Source organism: Cucurbita maxima, unplaced genomic scaffold, assembly GCF_002738345.1.
Source record: "Cucurbita maxima cultivar Rimu unplaced genomic scaffold, Cmax_1.0 Cma_Scf00005, whole genome shotgun sequence".
Lineage (NCBI taxonomy): Eukaryota > Viridiplantae > Streptophyta > Magnoliopsida > Cucurbitales > Cucurbitaceae > Cucurbita > Cucurbita maxima.
The window spans coordinates 5458801-5470756 of NW_019272021.1; the positions used below are offsets into that span (position 1 = coordinate 5458801).

At 36.3% G+C, this 11956-nt stretch overlaps 3 protein-coding genes across 6 annotated transcripts in view; all 3 read left to right on the plus strand.

The window, feature by feature from the left end:
- LOC111479753 (RPM1-interacting protein 4-like) overlaps positions 1-2894 on the plus strand; it is a 3841-nt gene extending 947 nt beyond the window's left edge. The window contains exons 1-4 of one of the 2 annotated variants that reach the window (XM_023124594.1): positions 15-163; positions 1360-2058; positions 2178-2360; positions 2604-2894. In XM_023124594.1, coding sequence (XP_022980362.1) covers positions 143-163; positions 1360-2058; positions 2178-2360; positions 2604-2633 — 933 coding nt within the window. In that variant the 5' untranslated portion in view covers positions 15-142 and the 3' untranslated portion in view covers positions 2634-2894. Of the gene's footprint in view, positions 1-14; positions 164-1359; positions 2059-2177; positions 2361-2603 lie in introns of those variants that run through there. The other variant, XM_023124596.1, reaches the window with a different exon arrangement.
- Positions 2895-3863: 969 nt separating this feature from the next.
- Positions 3864-7340, plus strand: LOC111479771 (E3 ubiquitin-protein ligase complex slx8-rfp subunit slx8-like). The gene is made up of 5 exons (XM_023124627.1): positions 3864-4117; positions 5034-5282; positions 5367-5460; positions 6156-6289; positions 6901-7340. The coding sequence occupies exons 2-5, from the start codon at positions 5061-5063 to the stop codon at positions 7144-7146; spliced, it is 696 nt and encodes a 231-aa protein (XP_022980395.1). The 5' UTR covers positions 3864-4117; positions 5034-5060; the 3' UTR covers positions 7147-7340.
- Positions 7341-8244: 904 nt separating this feature from the next.
- Positions 8245-11956, plus strand: part of LOC111479744 — a 5324-nt gene continuing 1612 nt past the window's right edge. Inside the window, exons 1-10 of one of the 3 annotated variants that reach the window (XM_023124588.1) lie at positions 8245-8428; positions 8509-8620; positions 8707-8768; positions 8965-9078; positions 9160-9224; positions 9822-9911; positions 10143-10222; positions 10884-11100; positions 11271-11326; positions 11751-11843. In XM_023124588.1, coding sequence (XP_022980356.1) covers positions 8994-9078; positions 9160-9224; positions 9822-9911; positions 10143-10222; positions 10884-11100; positions 11271-11326; positions 11751-11843 — 686 coding nt within the window. In that variant the 5' untranslated portion in view covers positions 8245-8428; positions 8509-8620; positions 8707-8768; positions 8965-8993. Of the gene's footprint in view, positions 8429-8508; positions 8621-8701; positions 8769-8964; positions 9079-9159; positions 9225-9821; positions 9912-10142; positions 10223-10883; positions 11101-11270; positions 11327-11750; positions 11844-11956 lie in introns of those variants that run through there. The other 2 variants (XM_023124586.1, XM_023124587.1) reach the window with 2 other exon arrangements.

The window sequence follows — 11956 nt, forward strand, 5'->3', positions numbered from 1 at the left end:
TTTTTTTTTTTTTTTTTTTTTTCTTATCTGTTTCCAAAAAAATGGAGCATACTGAATTTCTTGGATATTTTATTTATTATGAGTTGCAAACTGTTGCGATCTATGATTTGGTCATATCTTTTGGCTGTCCCTTGCTTGTTACATGCATATAACTGTGATGAAGGTTTGAAGATGGGGAAATCTTGGAATTTCTTTAGGCTTTGCTGTTTTACTTGTCTTTTCTTTAGTTCAATCACTTGTTGGTGGGAGGGTTCGGATATCTAAACCTCTTCGGTCAAGGGTACATGTCTAAATCAGTTGAGTAATGCTTAGGTTAGCTTATTGTTTTGGAGGTCGTAATGTAGAATCACGGTCGTAATCACTAGCGTGGGTTGAGCCTTTTGGCTCAGTTGAGGGTATATGTCCAAATCAGTTGAGCAATGCTTAGGTTAACTTATTGTTTTGGAGGTCGTAATGTAGAATCACTGTCGTAATCTCTAGTGTGGGTTGAGCCTTTTGGCTCGGTTGAGGGTATATGTCCAAATCAGTTGAATAATGCTTAGGTTAGCTTATTGTTTTGCTTGTTTTGATCTCTCCTTTTCTCCCTTATTGGGTTCTGGTTGCTTATGGAGGTCATAATGTAGAATCACGATTGTGATCTCTAGCGTGGGTTGAGCCTTTTGGCTCGGTTGAGGGTATATGTCCAAATTAGTTGAGTAATGCTTATGTTAGCTTAGTGTTTTGCTTGATTTTTCTTTTTCTTCTTTATTGGGTTCTGCTTGCTTATGGAGGTCGTAATGTACAATCACGGTCGTGATCTCTAGCGTGGGTTGAGCTGTTTGGCTCGGTCGAGGGTATGTGTCCAAATCAGTTGAGTAGTGCTTAGGTTAGCTTATTGTTTTGCTTGTTTTGATCTCTCTTTTTCTTGTTTATTTGGTACTGCTTGCTTATGGAGGTCGTAATGCAGAATTGCAGTCGTAATTTCTAGCGTGGGTTGAGCCTTTTGGCTCCATGTTTTCCTTTCGAGCTAAAAGGCGTCCAATACCAATGTTAATTGCCTTAATTCATGTGGGATATCTTAATCATAGACCATTCATGGGCAATACCACAACACTGGTAACAATAATGTGATTTTGTACCATGAATTTGATACCGTCTCTGGTTGAGTGATATCATGGCTGGATGCTTCTAAGAAAATATTTATCCCTTATTTTTCACCATGAGCAAGTTCATCTTTCATATGAGATTCGAAAATATTCTGTTTCAATCAGATCATTTTGCGCACGAACACGATCCTGTTCATAATGAAAAATCTAGTTTCTTTGCTTATGGTTGGTCCTCTGTAAATAGATTAGTAAATATTTTCTTTTACTGCTGCAGCGGAGTTCACAAGTACCAAAATTTGGTAAGTGGGACGATGGGGATGATGTCCCGTATACAGCCTATTTTGACAATGCCACAAAGGCTAAATTAGTGAGGTTAAATATGAACGATCCTTCTCTTGACCAAGTGGAGATTTTAGGCACAGTGAGGTCAAACTATGAGCAACACAGAATCAAAGAAGGTGTTCTTGTGAGGAGGCAAACCGAGTCTCCATTGCACCACGATGCTCCGGAAATGCCTGGTCGGGATTCTAATGGTATAAAGTCAACTAAGAGTCAGGGTCAACAAGCATCAAGGCCAAAGCATGCACAAGAAGATTTGAGCTTGGAAGATGGTAACATGAAGAAACATCTTGATTCCCCTTTGGACCATCAATCATTAGGTCGGGTAAGCTTTAACTCGCCTCGTCATCAACGTCAGGCTATCTCTCCACATCATCAACGCGAGGGCAATAACATGACCAGTAATTCATCGAAAAGGACTACGAGAAATGGTGTAGGTTCTGACTGCAGCATAGAAAATTCACCTCTTCATCCACGGCAGCATCTGAGGACTGAAGCAAAAACTGCGGTACCATCTTCGCCATTACGAGAAAGAAGGGGTTCAGGTTCGCCTAAAGGAGGTAGTCATGATGGTTTAGCTCCCTCAACTCCTGGAAGATCACGTCAACGATCGGTTCCTCGGGGCAATGAAAGTGTAGCTTCTTTTTCTCATTTCCTTTCAGTCACTCTTGAAATATAATGTTCAAGAGTCTTAATTTCAAGATTTGATGACATGACTTTGAATGACATAATCTCTTGTGTTTGATCTTGCAGCCGGATCGTAGTGCCACTGTCCCAAAATTTGGTGACTGGGATGAGAGCGATCCAACATCATCTGAGAACTACAGTGGCATTTTCACCAGAGTGCGCGAGGAGAGACAATCCGAGGACGGAAGTTTGCGGGTTGGGACTAATGTTTCTAGCGCCACGAGTCGTAATCAATCTGAAAATTCTAAGGTACGCCATTCTTTAACACGAAATTTTTTACTCTTATTTCCCGTTAAAATCACTACTGAACTTAAAAGCTCTCCGTGATTTACCAAATCGAAAGATGATGCGATCATGGATGAGGGGTTGGTTTGTTGGGTGTGATTATTTTGAAAATTTAGCCATTTTCAAGCAAAAGTTTTAGGTTGATAGAAGTTTTGGCGTACTTTTTCGCGGGAGTTGGTAAAAGTAAGTGATTTATTCTTCATACAGAGATGTGGCTGTTTTCCATGGGGGAAATGATTGCTCGGTGTCACGGTGAGTGCGATGATAACACTTACGAGTGCGATTGTGACACTTAACCTGATGTAACGGAACGGGAATGGTGAGGAATTGTTTAATGGAAGTCTGAGTGCCGGCAGGCACATATGGCCAAGAGGTCAGTGGCAAGGCTTTGTTTTTTTGGGTATATTCTCTACGATTGCCACCACCACTTTTTTATCCAAAACATTTATCATTGGTGACGACGTATGTATTATATCAAATATTATCCAAAGTGATTGAGTTCCTAGGTCAATGAAAAACTAGACTACCCATACGTCCTTGAATCAGTAACCATCTTTAGAGCGAGGATTAGATTAATATTGTTATTAGAATTTCAATTTATATACTAATAAATATGAATATTTTACTTTTATTAAAAATAAAAAAAAAATGAGTTGGGTCTAAAAATTACTATAAAACTCTCTCTCTTCATATGAGTTTCCTACAGTGTTGTAGGAAAGAGATTCCTAACTTGTATCAAATCAAACATATCTTGACCGTCAAAAAGCATCAATGGAAAGGGGGAGATCGCTTGGTTCTCATTTTATTCAACCATTCAATCATTGAGATCAAAGCTACACATTTAACATGTTTATAATGAGTGAAGTATTCACTCATTTTCAACCGTTTTTTTTCACATTTTTTAGGAGCTTTTCACACATGTTTCGATAATAAATAGCTGTCATATAACCATTTAAGAATACTCTAATAATTGTTATAGATCCCTATAACCACCTAAGAATGCCCTAATCGAGCCACCGACATCCATTCTTCATAAGCAAAGTCAGGATCAACGATCTAATAATTAACTCGGACAGTTGAACTTTGGTTCCTAGAACATGACCTTAACTTTCTGGCTCCTTAGGAGGTCAGTTTCGGTAATAGGAAAATAATCGTAAAACTAAGCTCGATTCCAATAGACGTTACAATATATATTTTAATCTATTAGCAAGAGCATTATAAATTAAAAAGATTACAAGGATTTTTAATCCTCAAAATCATTAAATTAAAAATAAAAATAAAAACATGTATTTAATCGTTAAAAATAAAATAAAAAATCTAAAACAATAATATGAAATAAAAACGGCGTACTGAATCCCATTCCGGCTTAATTATGGGCCGGAAAACTTAATGGGCCTGGCGAGAGCCCACGGCGGGGAGGGGCGGGGAAGAATAAGGGAAGCGCCGAAGAGGACAAAGAGCAACGAAGATGGCAAATAAAGAATAATTTCGAGGAAAGGAGGATCGGTAAGGATGTAAAGTTTTTCAAAGAAAACACCTCTACATATATGGAATGGAAGCCAAGATTGCTTTTATATCGATTGCCGCTCCCTCTTTCCCTTCCCCTTTCTCCCTTTCTTTTCCCCATTTCTTCATCTTCCGCTTCGTCTCGGCAAGTTTCTTGGGTTTCCTCTTTCGATCGGCCTGCTCCAGCCGCAGTCCGCCGTTCCGTTCTCCTCCAGGTACCATCTCCGTTACTATATTTGTTCATACTACTGTTATATTGCTCCAATCATGTTTGTTTTCTCTGATTTGTTGCCTATCTTTTGGTTTCTTGTTTGTTTTTGGTATTTCTGCTAGGTTTTAATGTGTTTGTGCTTCGTTCTATGTTCTCGATTCTTGCCTTTTTCTGTTATTCGGCCAAGTTCCGAACTCTTGAACAAAGTCAGTTGAAGGTTTTAGCACGTCTGTTTCAGATTCGAGAAGATGATGCTTTGAATTGCTTGTACTGACGGTTCAATTTCTTTAGGGTTTTAAATGTGTTTTTTGGGGTCTGGTTAGGGCTTAAATCTCAACAATATATTAACTAAATTAGGGGTTTCATTATTTTTATTTTTATTTTTTGATGTTCATTTGGGCCTTTATTTTTAAATCACAGTTTCAAGGGCCGTGATTGGAGAAGATAATCCTTGATATAATGGGTAAATAAATGGTCGATTTAGACGGTTTATGCAAGTATAAATAGTTTATATAAGATTAAGTTTGAATAATAGAAATTCAAAAAACGGAATCGTCGGTTTCATATTTTAAACTTCGTCACGGTTCTCCGAACTGTGTATAAATTAAACAGATTTTCATTTATTACCACTAAACAGGGTAATTTTGTTACGCACTGTCGTTAAAAAATTAAACAGATTTTCAATTGTGTATCCTATCAATATTCCTTTTCACTGGCCTTCTCGTCCTCTAGATTTTGTTCTTGATCAATGATGCGCAAGGGAAGAGAGGTCTGTGTTTTTTGTTTCGTTTTTTTAACGTTTAACTCATTTGTTCAATTCAATGTAGACTTATAGTGAATTACATTACCGATGATTCAACCTCGTAGTTATTTAGATCTGAATTACTTCTTCATTTCTGTGGATGATTCTACTTTTTCAGGTCTGAAAGACACAAAGGGCTGTCGGAATGAGCATTCAAAGTACAAATGATCTACATGAACGGAGAGCAAGAGTTGTTGAGAGAAGAACAAGATTGGACATTGACTTAAATTGTCCACCCCCAGATGAGTGCATTGACCCAACTGGCCCTCACGACGAAGCGGCACAGTACAATAATCATCACCGAGAACAAGCTACGGATGCGGTTGATGAGGACATTGCTATAATCTCCCCTCGGAAATTTGCTGAAGTATGCAGTCTTTTTGGTAAATTATTATGATTATATGTCTAACTAGGCCACATGAGGAATTTAAGATGGTGCCAATTTTTTTAGGCCAGGAAGAATTTTCGAAGAAACCACTTTGAGAGTAGCTATGGTGTAGTCGTCAGACGTAATGGCAGCACAGAAGTTTATAGTGCTCTCACAGGTTTATTTCCTTTTCTTTCCAATTCTTAAACTTCTTGATATATATTTCAATAGTTGGTTATTTCTCTCAGATAGTATGGCTACATTACCATTTCCCGGTATTTTATAAGGTACACTCAAGATGTTCTTTTAGAATGTTCAATATATTCACATTCTTGGATTTTTCTTATGTACTTTGAATCTTCTATATCTGGATCCACATGAATGGTTTAATAAAAATCAGTATAATGCATATTTGAATTATATTTCGTTAGGTAAGAGAAAATCTTATGAAATCAAATCTCTAGTTCTTAGCATGCAAGGCTGTTGTTTAAAGTTTTTATGAGCTTTTCTGGTCTCCTGTAAGCTTCCTCAAGATGGATCCAAGACCTTGTATTTACATAACAATCTTGGGTTTTTAATTTTATTTCTACTAATAATCATATGTTCAAAACTTGTTCTCTTTTCATTGCCTATCAGTTTGTCTAACTTCATTTGCATCCAATTGCCGATAATTTAACGAACACATTACTGCCCGAACTTTGAAAATTATTTTGATTGCAGTCAACTGTGAAATTACCATTCTTTTGATTCAAGGCCTTTTTTGTAGTTTGTCTCCTTTTTTGTGTCATGAATTAACACATTTATTATCATTTATTACTCTGTTGCCAATCTGCTTATGTGTTCTTATTTAAACTGTTTTCAACTATTTTGCAGATGTATCAAGTTGGCCCCCTTTTACAATTTGGTCGCCCCGTACGAATAGGAACAGTGTATCCATACAGGAACAACAAACAACTCACAACTTGGACCTCCGCTTAAGCTGTGAAACTAGTAGCAGGGCCACTAAGGTAATACTAATTTAGTGGTTATTTTCACCTGCAAAACTTGGAGTTGCCTGTTCATGGTTCAAATCTTTGGCTACCATTTCATCTCAGTATATTGAAACTGAATATAATGTGTTTGGAAAAATTCAGGCTTCATTCGATGAAAGTTGCATTATTGATTTCTGTTATTAAATAATGTGGCTGTTTACTGAAGATTTATTTGTTCCTTTCTTCTACACGGAAGTATAACCCAAATGGGAAAAAAGGAAAAAGAACTTTCCTAAAATCTCTAGGAAAACCTTGATTCAAGTTTTGATCCATAAAGTTCAAATCCTTCGGTTAATCCCTAGTGAATTTGGAATATCTTTTAGATGCTTTTCTTCCGTGCAAACATCTCAACCAATCTGGTAAAAATTTGCTTCATCTTGTGCAATGATCCAAGTTTCCGTTGGCACAAAACTTGGGCAATGATTTGAGCGAAGTCTTAACCAACTTCAAAACCACAAAATATTTGAGGTTCAATGCGTAATGATGCCATATCTGAAGTAGATCTATGATGTTAATCACTGATTAACATCATTTTCCCATCCTTGTTTAGTAGAACTTGAAGTTGAACTGTTATCTCCTTATTGCAGGTAAAAACTGACATTGATATTCCTTCTGCACCTGCACTAAGTAGTAGCCTCACACCTGCAGATCGGAAGTTGCGGTGTGCGATCTGCATAGAACCATTGGTCGAAGAAACGACGACAAAATGTGGGCACATTTTCTGCAGGAATTGCATTGAAATAGCCATTGCTACTCAACACAAATGTCCCATATGTCGGCGTAAGCTTAGAAAACGAGATATTATCCGGATTTACCTTCCTTTTTCGAGTTAAAAAAGAAAAAAATGAACACAACACAAGAATATTGCTTCTGTGTATTATGTATTCTTTTTCTGATGACGACAACGACGACTAGATTTGTACTTGCACACAGTTGCATTAACAAATATAGATTTCTTGATTTCTTTTTTCTGTATGGAATGAAACTAAAAACAAAAAACTAAAATCTCTTTGATGAGGTGTACTCTACTTGTATTTGACTTTAAATAGTTCATTGATTAGAAAGGGGTGAATGAATGATTTGGCCCTCTTCTTTGCCTTGTGGCTTTTGAACGTCTTTTACAATGCCTTTCTGTCTTCTTACTCTAAGCATATATATATATATTTTGTGTTCTCTTATGTTATGTTCCTCAGCCTGAACAAGTCCTTTAATAATGGCTTTCTTCTTCCTTGTTTATCCATGGCGGTTAAGAATCTCAAACCAGGTGCCTTTGCCTCTACTCAATTCTGCTTTTCTCCTTCTTTCTCAACCAAATTAACCAGAAATACTAATTAAGTCATCCCATTTTATCGGTCGGAGACTAGTCGAGGATTTAGATCATCTTTTGAGGTCTTCTGGGTGTGTGTGTGTTACATCAGTGTCGAAAAGTTTCCTCTTTGAACGGTATAATTTGAACTTGGCTTGGTCTAGAGCGTTCCCTCCATGAAAAGGAGTATTTTTATGCTATTTTAAACCATCTTTAGATGGAATCACACACCAATCATGCACCTAGTTGATTGTTTTTTTGTTTTTTTATTTCATGTTTGAAAATATATAAATTTAAAAATTGGACTTTGATTTAAATATATTCATGCATATAAATTGTGTTATTATTTTAACAAAAATAATTGAGTTTATTAAAATGAAATATTATATGTACCAAAGTGTTTATCTAGTGAAAATTGAATAAATTATGGAAATGGTAAAAATTATCTAAATTACGCGGTGAAAATTGATTTAAAGTCAATAATTTAGGGGTAAAAATTGAATTTTTTACAATATATTTTTAAAAATCCTTCCGCTTCTCAATTACGCGGGCAAAATCTTGCATCCAAAGCCCAATATTCAAGCGCTCGGCCTCCAGTTTCGGGTTTAGTTCAAATAAGCCGCCACGGGAATACTAAACATTCTCTCCACTTCTCTCCCGTTTTGAGTTTCGCCACGGGGATACTGATAACGCGAGGAATCTCTCTCGGTTCTGTGCGAATTCCGGCTGTCGATGAAGAAAATAATGCCGGAATCGGTGGAAGCTACACCGTCTGTGTCTTCAAGCCTCGATCTCTAAGCAGTTCGAAGGTTTCTCTCTGTCTTGTTTCTGTGTGCACTAATTACGTGTAGCAATGTATAATCCGACGTCATTTTTACTTAAACTGAAGTCGAATCCGCGAGCTAGAAGAGTTGCAGAGATCTTTGGAGGAAGATGAAGCTTATAGCACGGATTCATCAGGTTCTGAGAAGTTACTGAAGGAATGCGCTCTCCATCTCGAGGTTTTCTATTGCCGATTATTTTACATTTTCTCTCTCGTGTTGAAAGAAAAATTCGTGGCTCTTATTCTTTGAAATGTGCAGAGCAGGCTACAGCAGGTTCTGTCAGAATGCTCTAACGTTGATAGTTTCTTGGGGATTGATGACTTAGGTAATTCTGTTAAGCTTACTTATGAATTTACTATGGTTGAATGCATTTATGTGTGTGCATTTCACAATTTCGTCCTCCATTCTGTTAGATGAATTTTCCTTCATTTTAGTAACTGCTACTAGATTAATGATTTATGTTTCCTTTCCTGCGTTTTGATCGATTTCTCCAATGTTTTTTTTCCTTCACAACTTTTTAGATCTCTTTCTAGATGCATATGTGGAACACATGAAAGAGGAACTCGTAGCGGTGGAAGCTGAAAGCAGCAAAATCTCTAATGAGATAGAGGTTCTTAAGAGCACCAATATAGAAGGCAATCTCTTCGTTTATGTTTTGATTTATACTTTCTAGCCTCCTATTTGTACTGACGTCCTTCTTTTCCTTCCGATCACAGGTTCTAATAAATTAGAGGTGGATCTCGAATTATTAAATGTGTCGTTAGATCGTTTTACATCACAGGTTAGTCTCCATTGCAAAATAATTTGTACGACACCAACAGTTACTAGACTAGGATGAGCGGAGGAAGACAGTGATTTAACTTAATTTTTCTTAAAAGTTGCCTGACTTAAATGTTGAAACGGGATGTACCAACTAAATCCAACTATGGAAGGTGAATGTGACTTGTATTCATTTCAGTAATTGGGCGAATGATAAATTAGGGCAAAAACCAGATGGATGAAGCTCGAGGAAGTGTAATATCTGAAATTTTTAGACGAACTAATATTATGTAGGCTCTTGCTCCTTACGTTATTAAATTGATCTGCTTTATCATTGTGTAAAAATAAAAGAAAATAAACTGTACAATCTATTGGATTAGATATTCTGCCAAGGTGTTTTGAGACATTACTACTAATGTTTGATTTTTCCTTGCGTCTTTTTTTTGTTGTTTTGCAATGAATTAAGTTCATTTTTTTCCCTATTTTCAATTTGATTTTGAGGTTTGATTTTCTCTATTATTTTTGGCGTATGATTAACATAGCTTGTTTATAGGCCTAATAAAAGTTCCTCCCTAGTGAGAATGTCCGTCACCATGTTCTCTTCATTACTATCTTGCAGGATCCTGAGAATGAAACATTTAATTTCTGCTCTATGAATGGTGAAGACCAAATGAACGTGATAGTTGACCGTGAATGCAATGCTTTTGAGGTCTTTTCTATTACCTTATTACTTCTTTGTTTTTGTTGTCACATGTTCTTTTATTCAATTTTGATCAATTATAAGCATGTTTCTAGGGAGCAGTCGATCTAATGAGCTTAATTAAGGTCATGGTTCCATTTACTGTTTCAATCATGGTATTGTAGCTCAATGAAAAACTATATGTGGTTTGACTAATTCTGAAGTGGTTCTTTTCTTCGAAACTCTTTATGCTTCTTCCAGGTTTTGGAACTTGATAGTCATATTGAGAAGAATAAAAGAATTCTGAAATCTTTGCAGGAAGTAGATGAGATATTTAAAAGGTAATATGTGTTTTGAGGTTTTAATTTTTGTATCCAAATCTCCCGACCTTCAAACCTCTTCAGTTATGCACCTTAGTTATGAATTTAAACCACTTCTCCCGATCCAATTGTTCATCTGAGCCTCAAAAATCTCTTTTCTCCACCCTCAGCTTTGTCACCTTGCCCTCAGGTTTGAAATATCATAAATCTGAAAATTTTCTCTTTGTTGAATACTCATTCCCACGGAGCATGAAACCTCCGTTTTATAAAAGGGATTATTATGATTATGCCACGATCCTATAGGGAGCTGACATGGTGTTGTGCTGTAGCATCACTGCGCCTTCTTGTAGTGCTCTTTTCTTGCCTTTTCGTTGTTCTGCAGAGCCCCACGATTCTGTAACAACCACCTAGGCACCATTCTCTCGGGTACAAGGCTCTTGCCGCCTTTGTATGGTCTTCTTCTTGCACACAGGCTGATTTTTCTCTAAATATCTCTTAAAACCTTCACTTTCTCTACTTGTTTTTGTTCTACATAATAAAAATTCACGTGCACAAATCTGACACAATGAACACAAAACTAACAGTCATCAAGTTATAATCCTTATGAATTATAGCCCACTAAGTGCTATCAATCTAGTAATGACTTCTCTCTCCCTCCCTCCTCATAACTCTCTCCCTCTAGTTTGGATGTTGTTGAACAGGTTGAGGACACAATTGGAGGTCTGAAGGTCATTGATGTTGCTGATAATTTCATTAGATTGTCATTACGTACACATATTCCAAACTTGGAAGATTTTTCAAGCTTACAGAGACTTGAAGGAATGATCGAGCCATCGGAATTGAATCACGAGTTGCTAATAGAAGTTTTGGAAGGGACAATGGAGTTAAAGAATGCTGAGGTATCCCTTTAATTGGTTATGTATCGTAACTAATTGTATCCAGGGTTATCATGGTCTAGTTCTTATTAGAGTTTAAAATTCAAGTAATTCCATCTGTTGGCACCTCTCTCTCTCTCTCTCTCTCATTAATGTAAATTCTGTTGGAGCTTAATTCATTAGTATTTTCACAGATCTTTCCTGGTGATGTCCACTTGCACGATATCATCAATGCTTCAAAGTCAGTCAGGTTTGTTTTCTATAAGATTCATGGATACATCTGGCTCCACTGTACTCGAGAATAATTGGGAGGTTGGTCTTTTATTTTACAGTAGTATAGCACTGACAATGTTACATACTTATAGTAGTCTTATTCGTTTACATATTCTTGTTAGATGTTAATTTGATCTACCTGCTTTATTAACTGGCGTTGTACTACTTTCACCAATTATATTGGTTTGCTAGAATCGTAGATGAAACTGTTTGAGTTGAATTGCAATGACATGAGGCATAATAATATGTAACTAAAAAAAGTTGGATAAATATCATATAATAGTGACATCACCTCTGTTTATACGTATTTGTAATGATTTGGTCACAAATTTTCCAGACTTTTTACTTATTGAACAGAATGCAATTTATCTGACCCGTTCATTTTGCTTTTGACTGAGCAGCAATTCATTGGAATGGTTCGTGAAAAAAGTACAAGATAGAATTGTTTTGTGTACTCTTAGGCGATTTGTTGTAAAGAGTGCAAACAAATCAAGGTGAGACTCGTAAAATTTTCAGATCTTTTGTATAATTAGAAGTAATGTATAGGATAGGTTTTTTTTTTTTTTTTTTTTTTTTTTTTTTTTTTTTTTTTTTTTTTTTTTTTTTT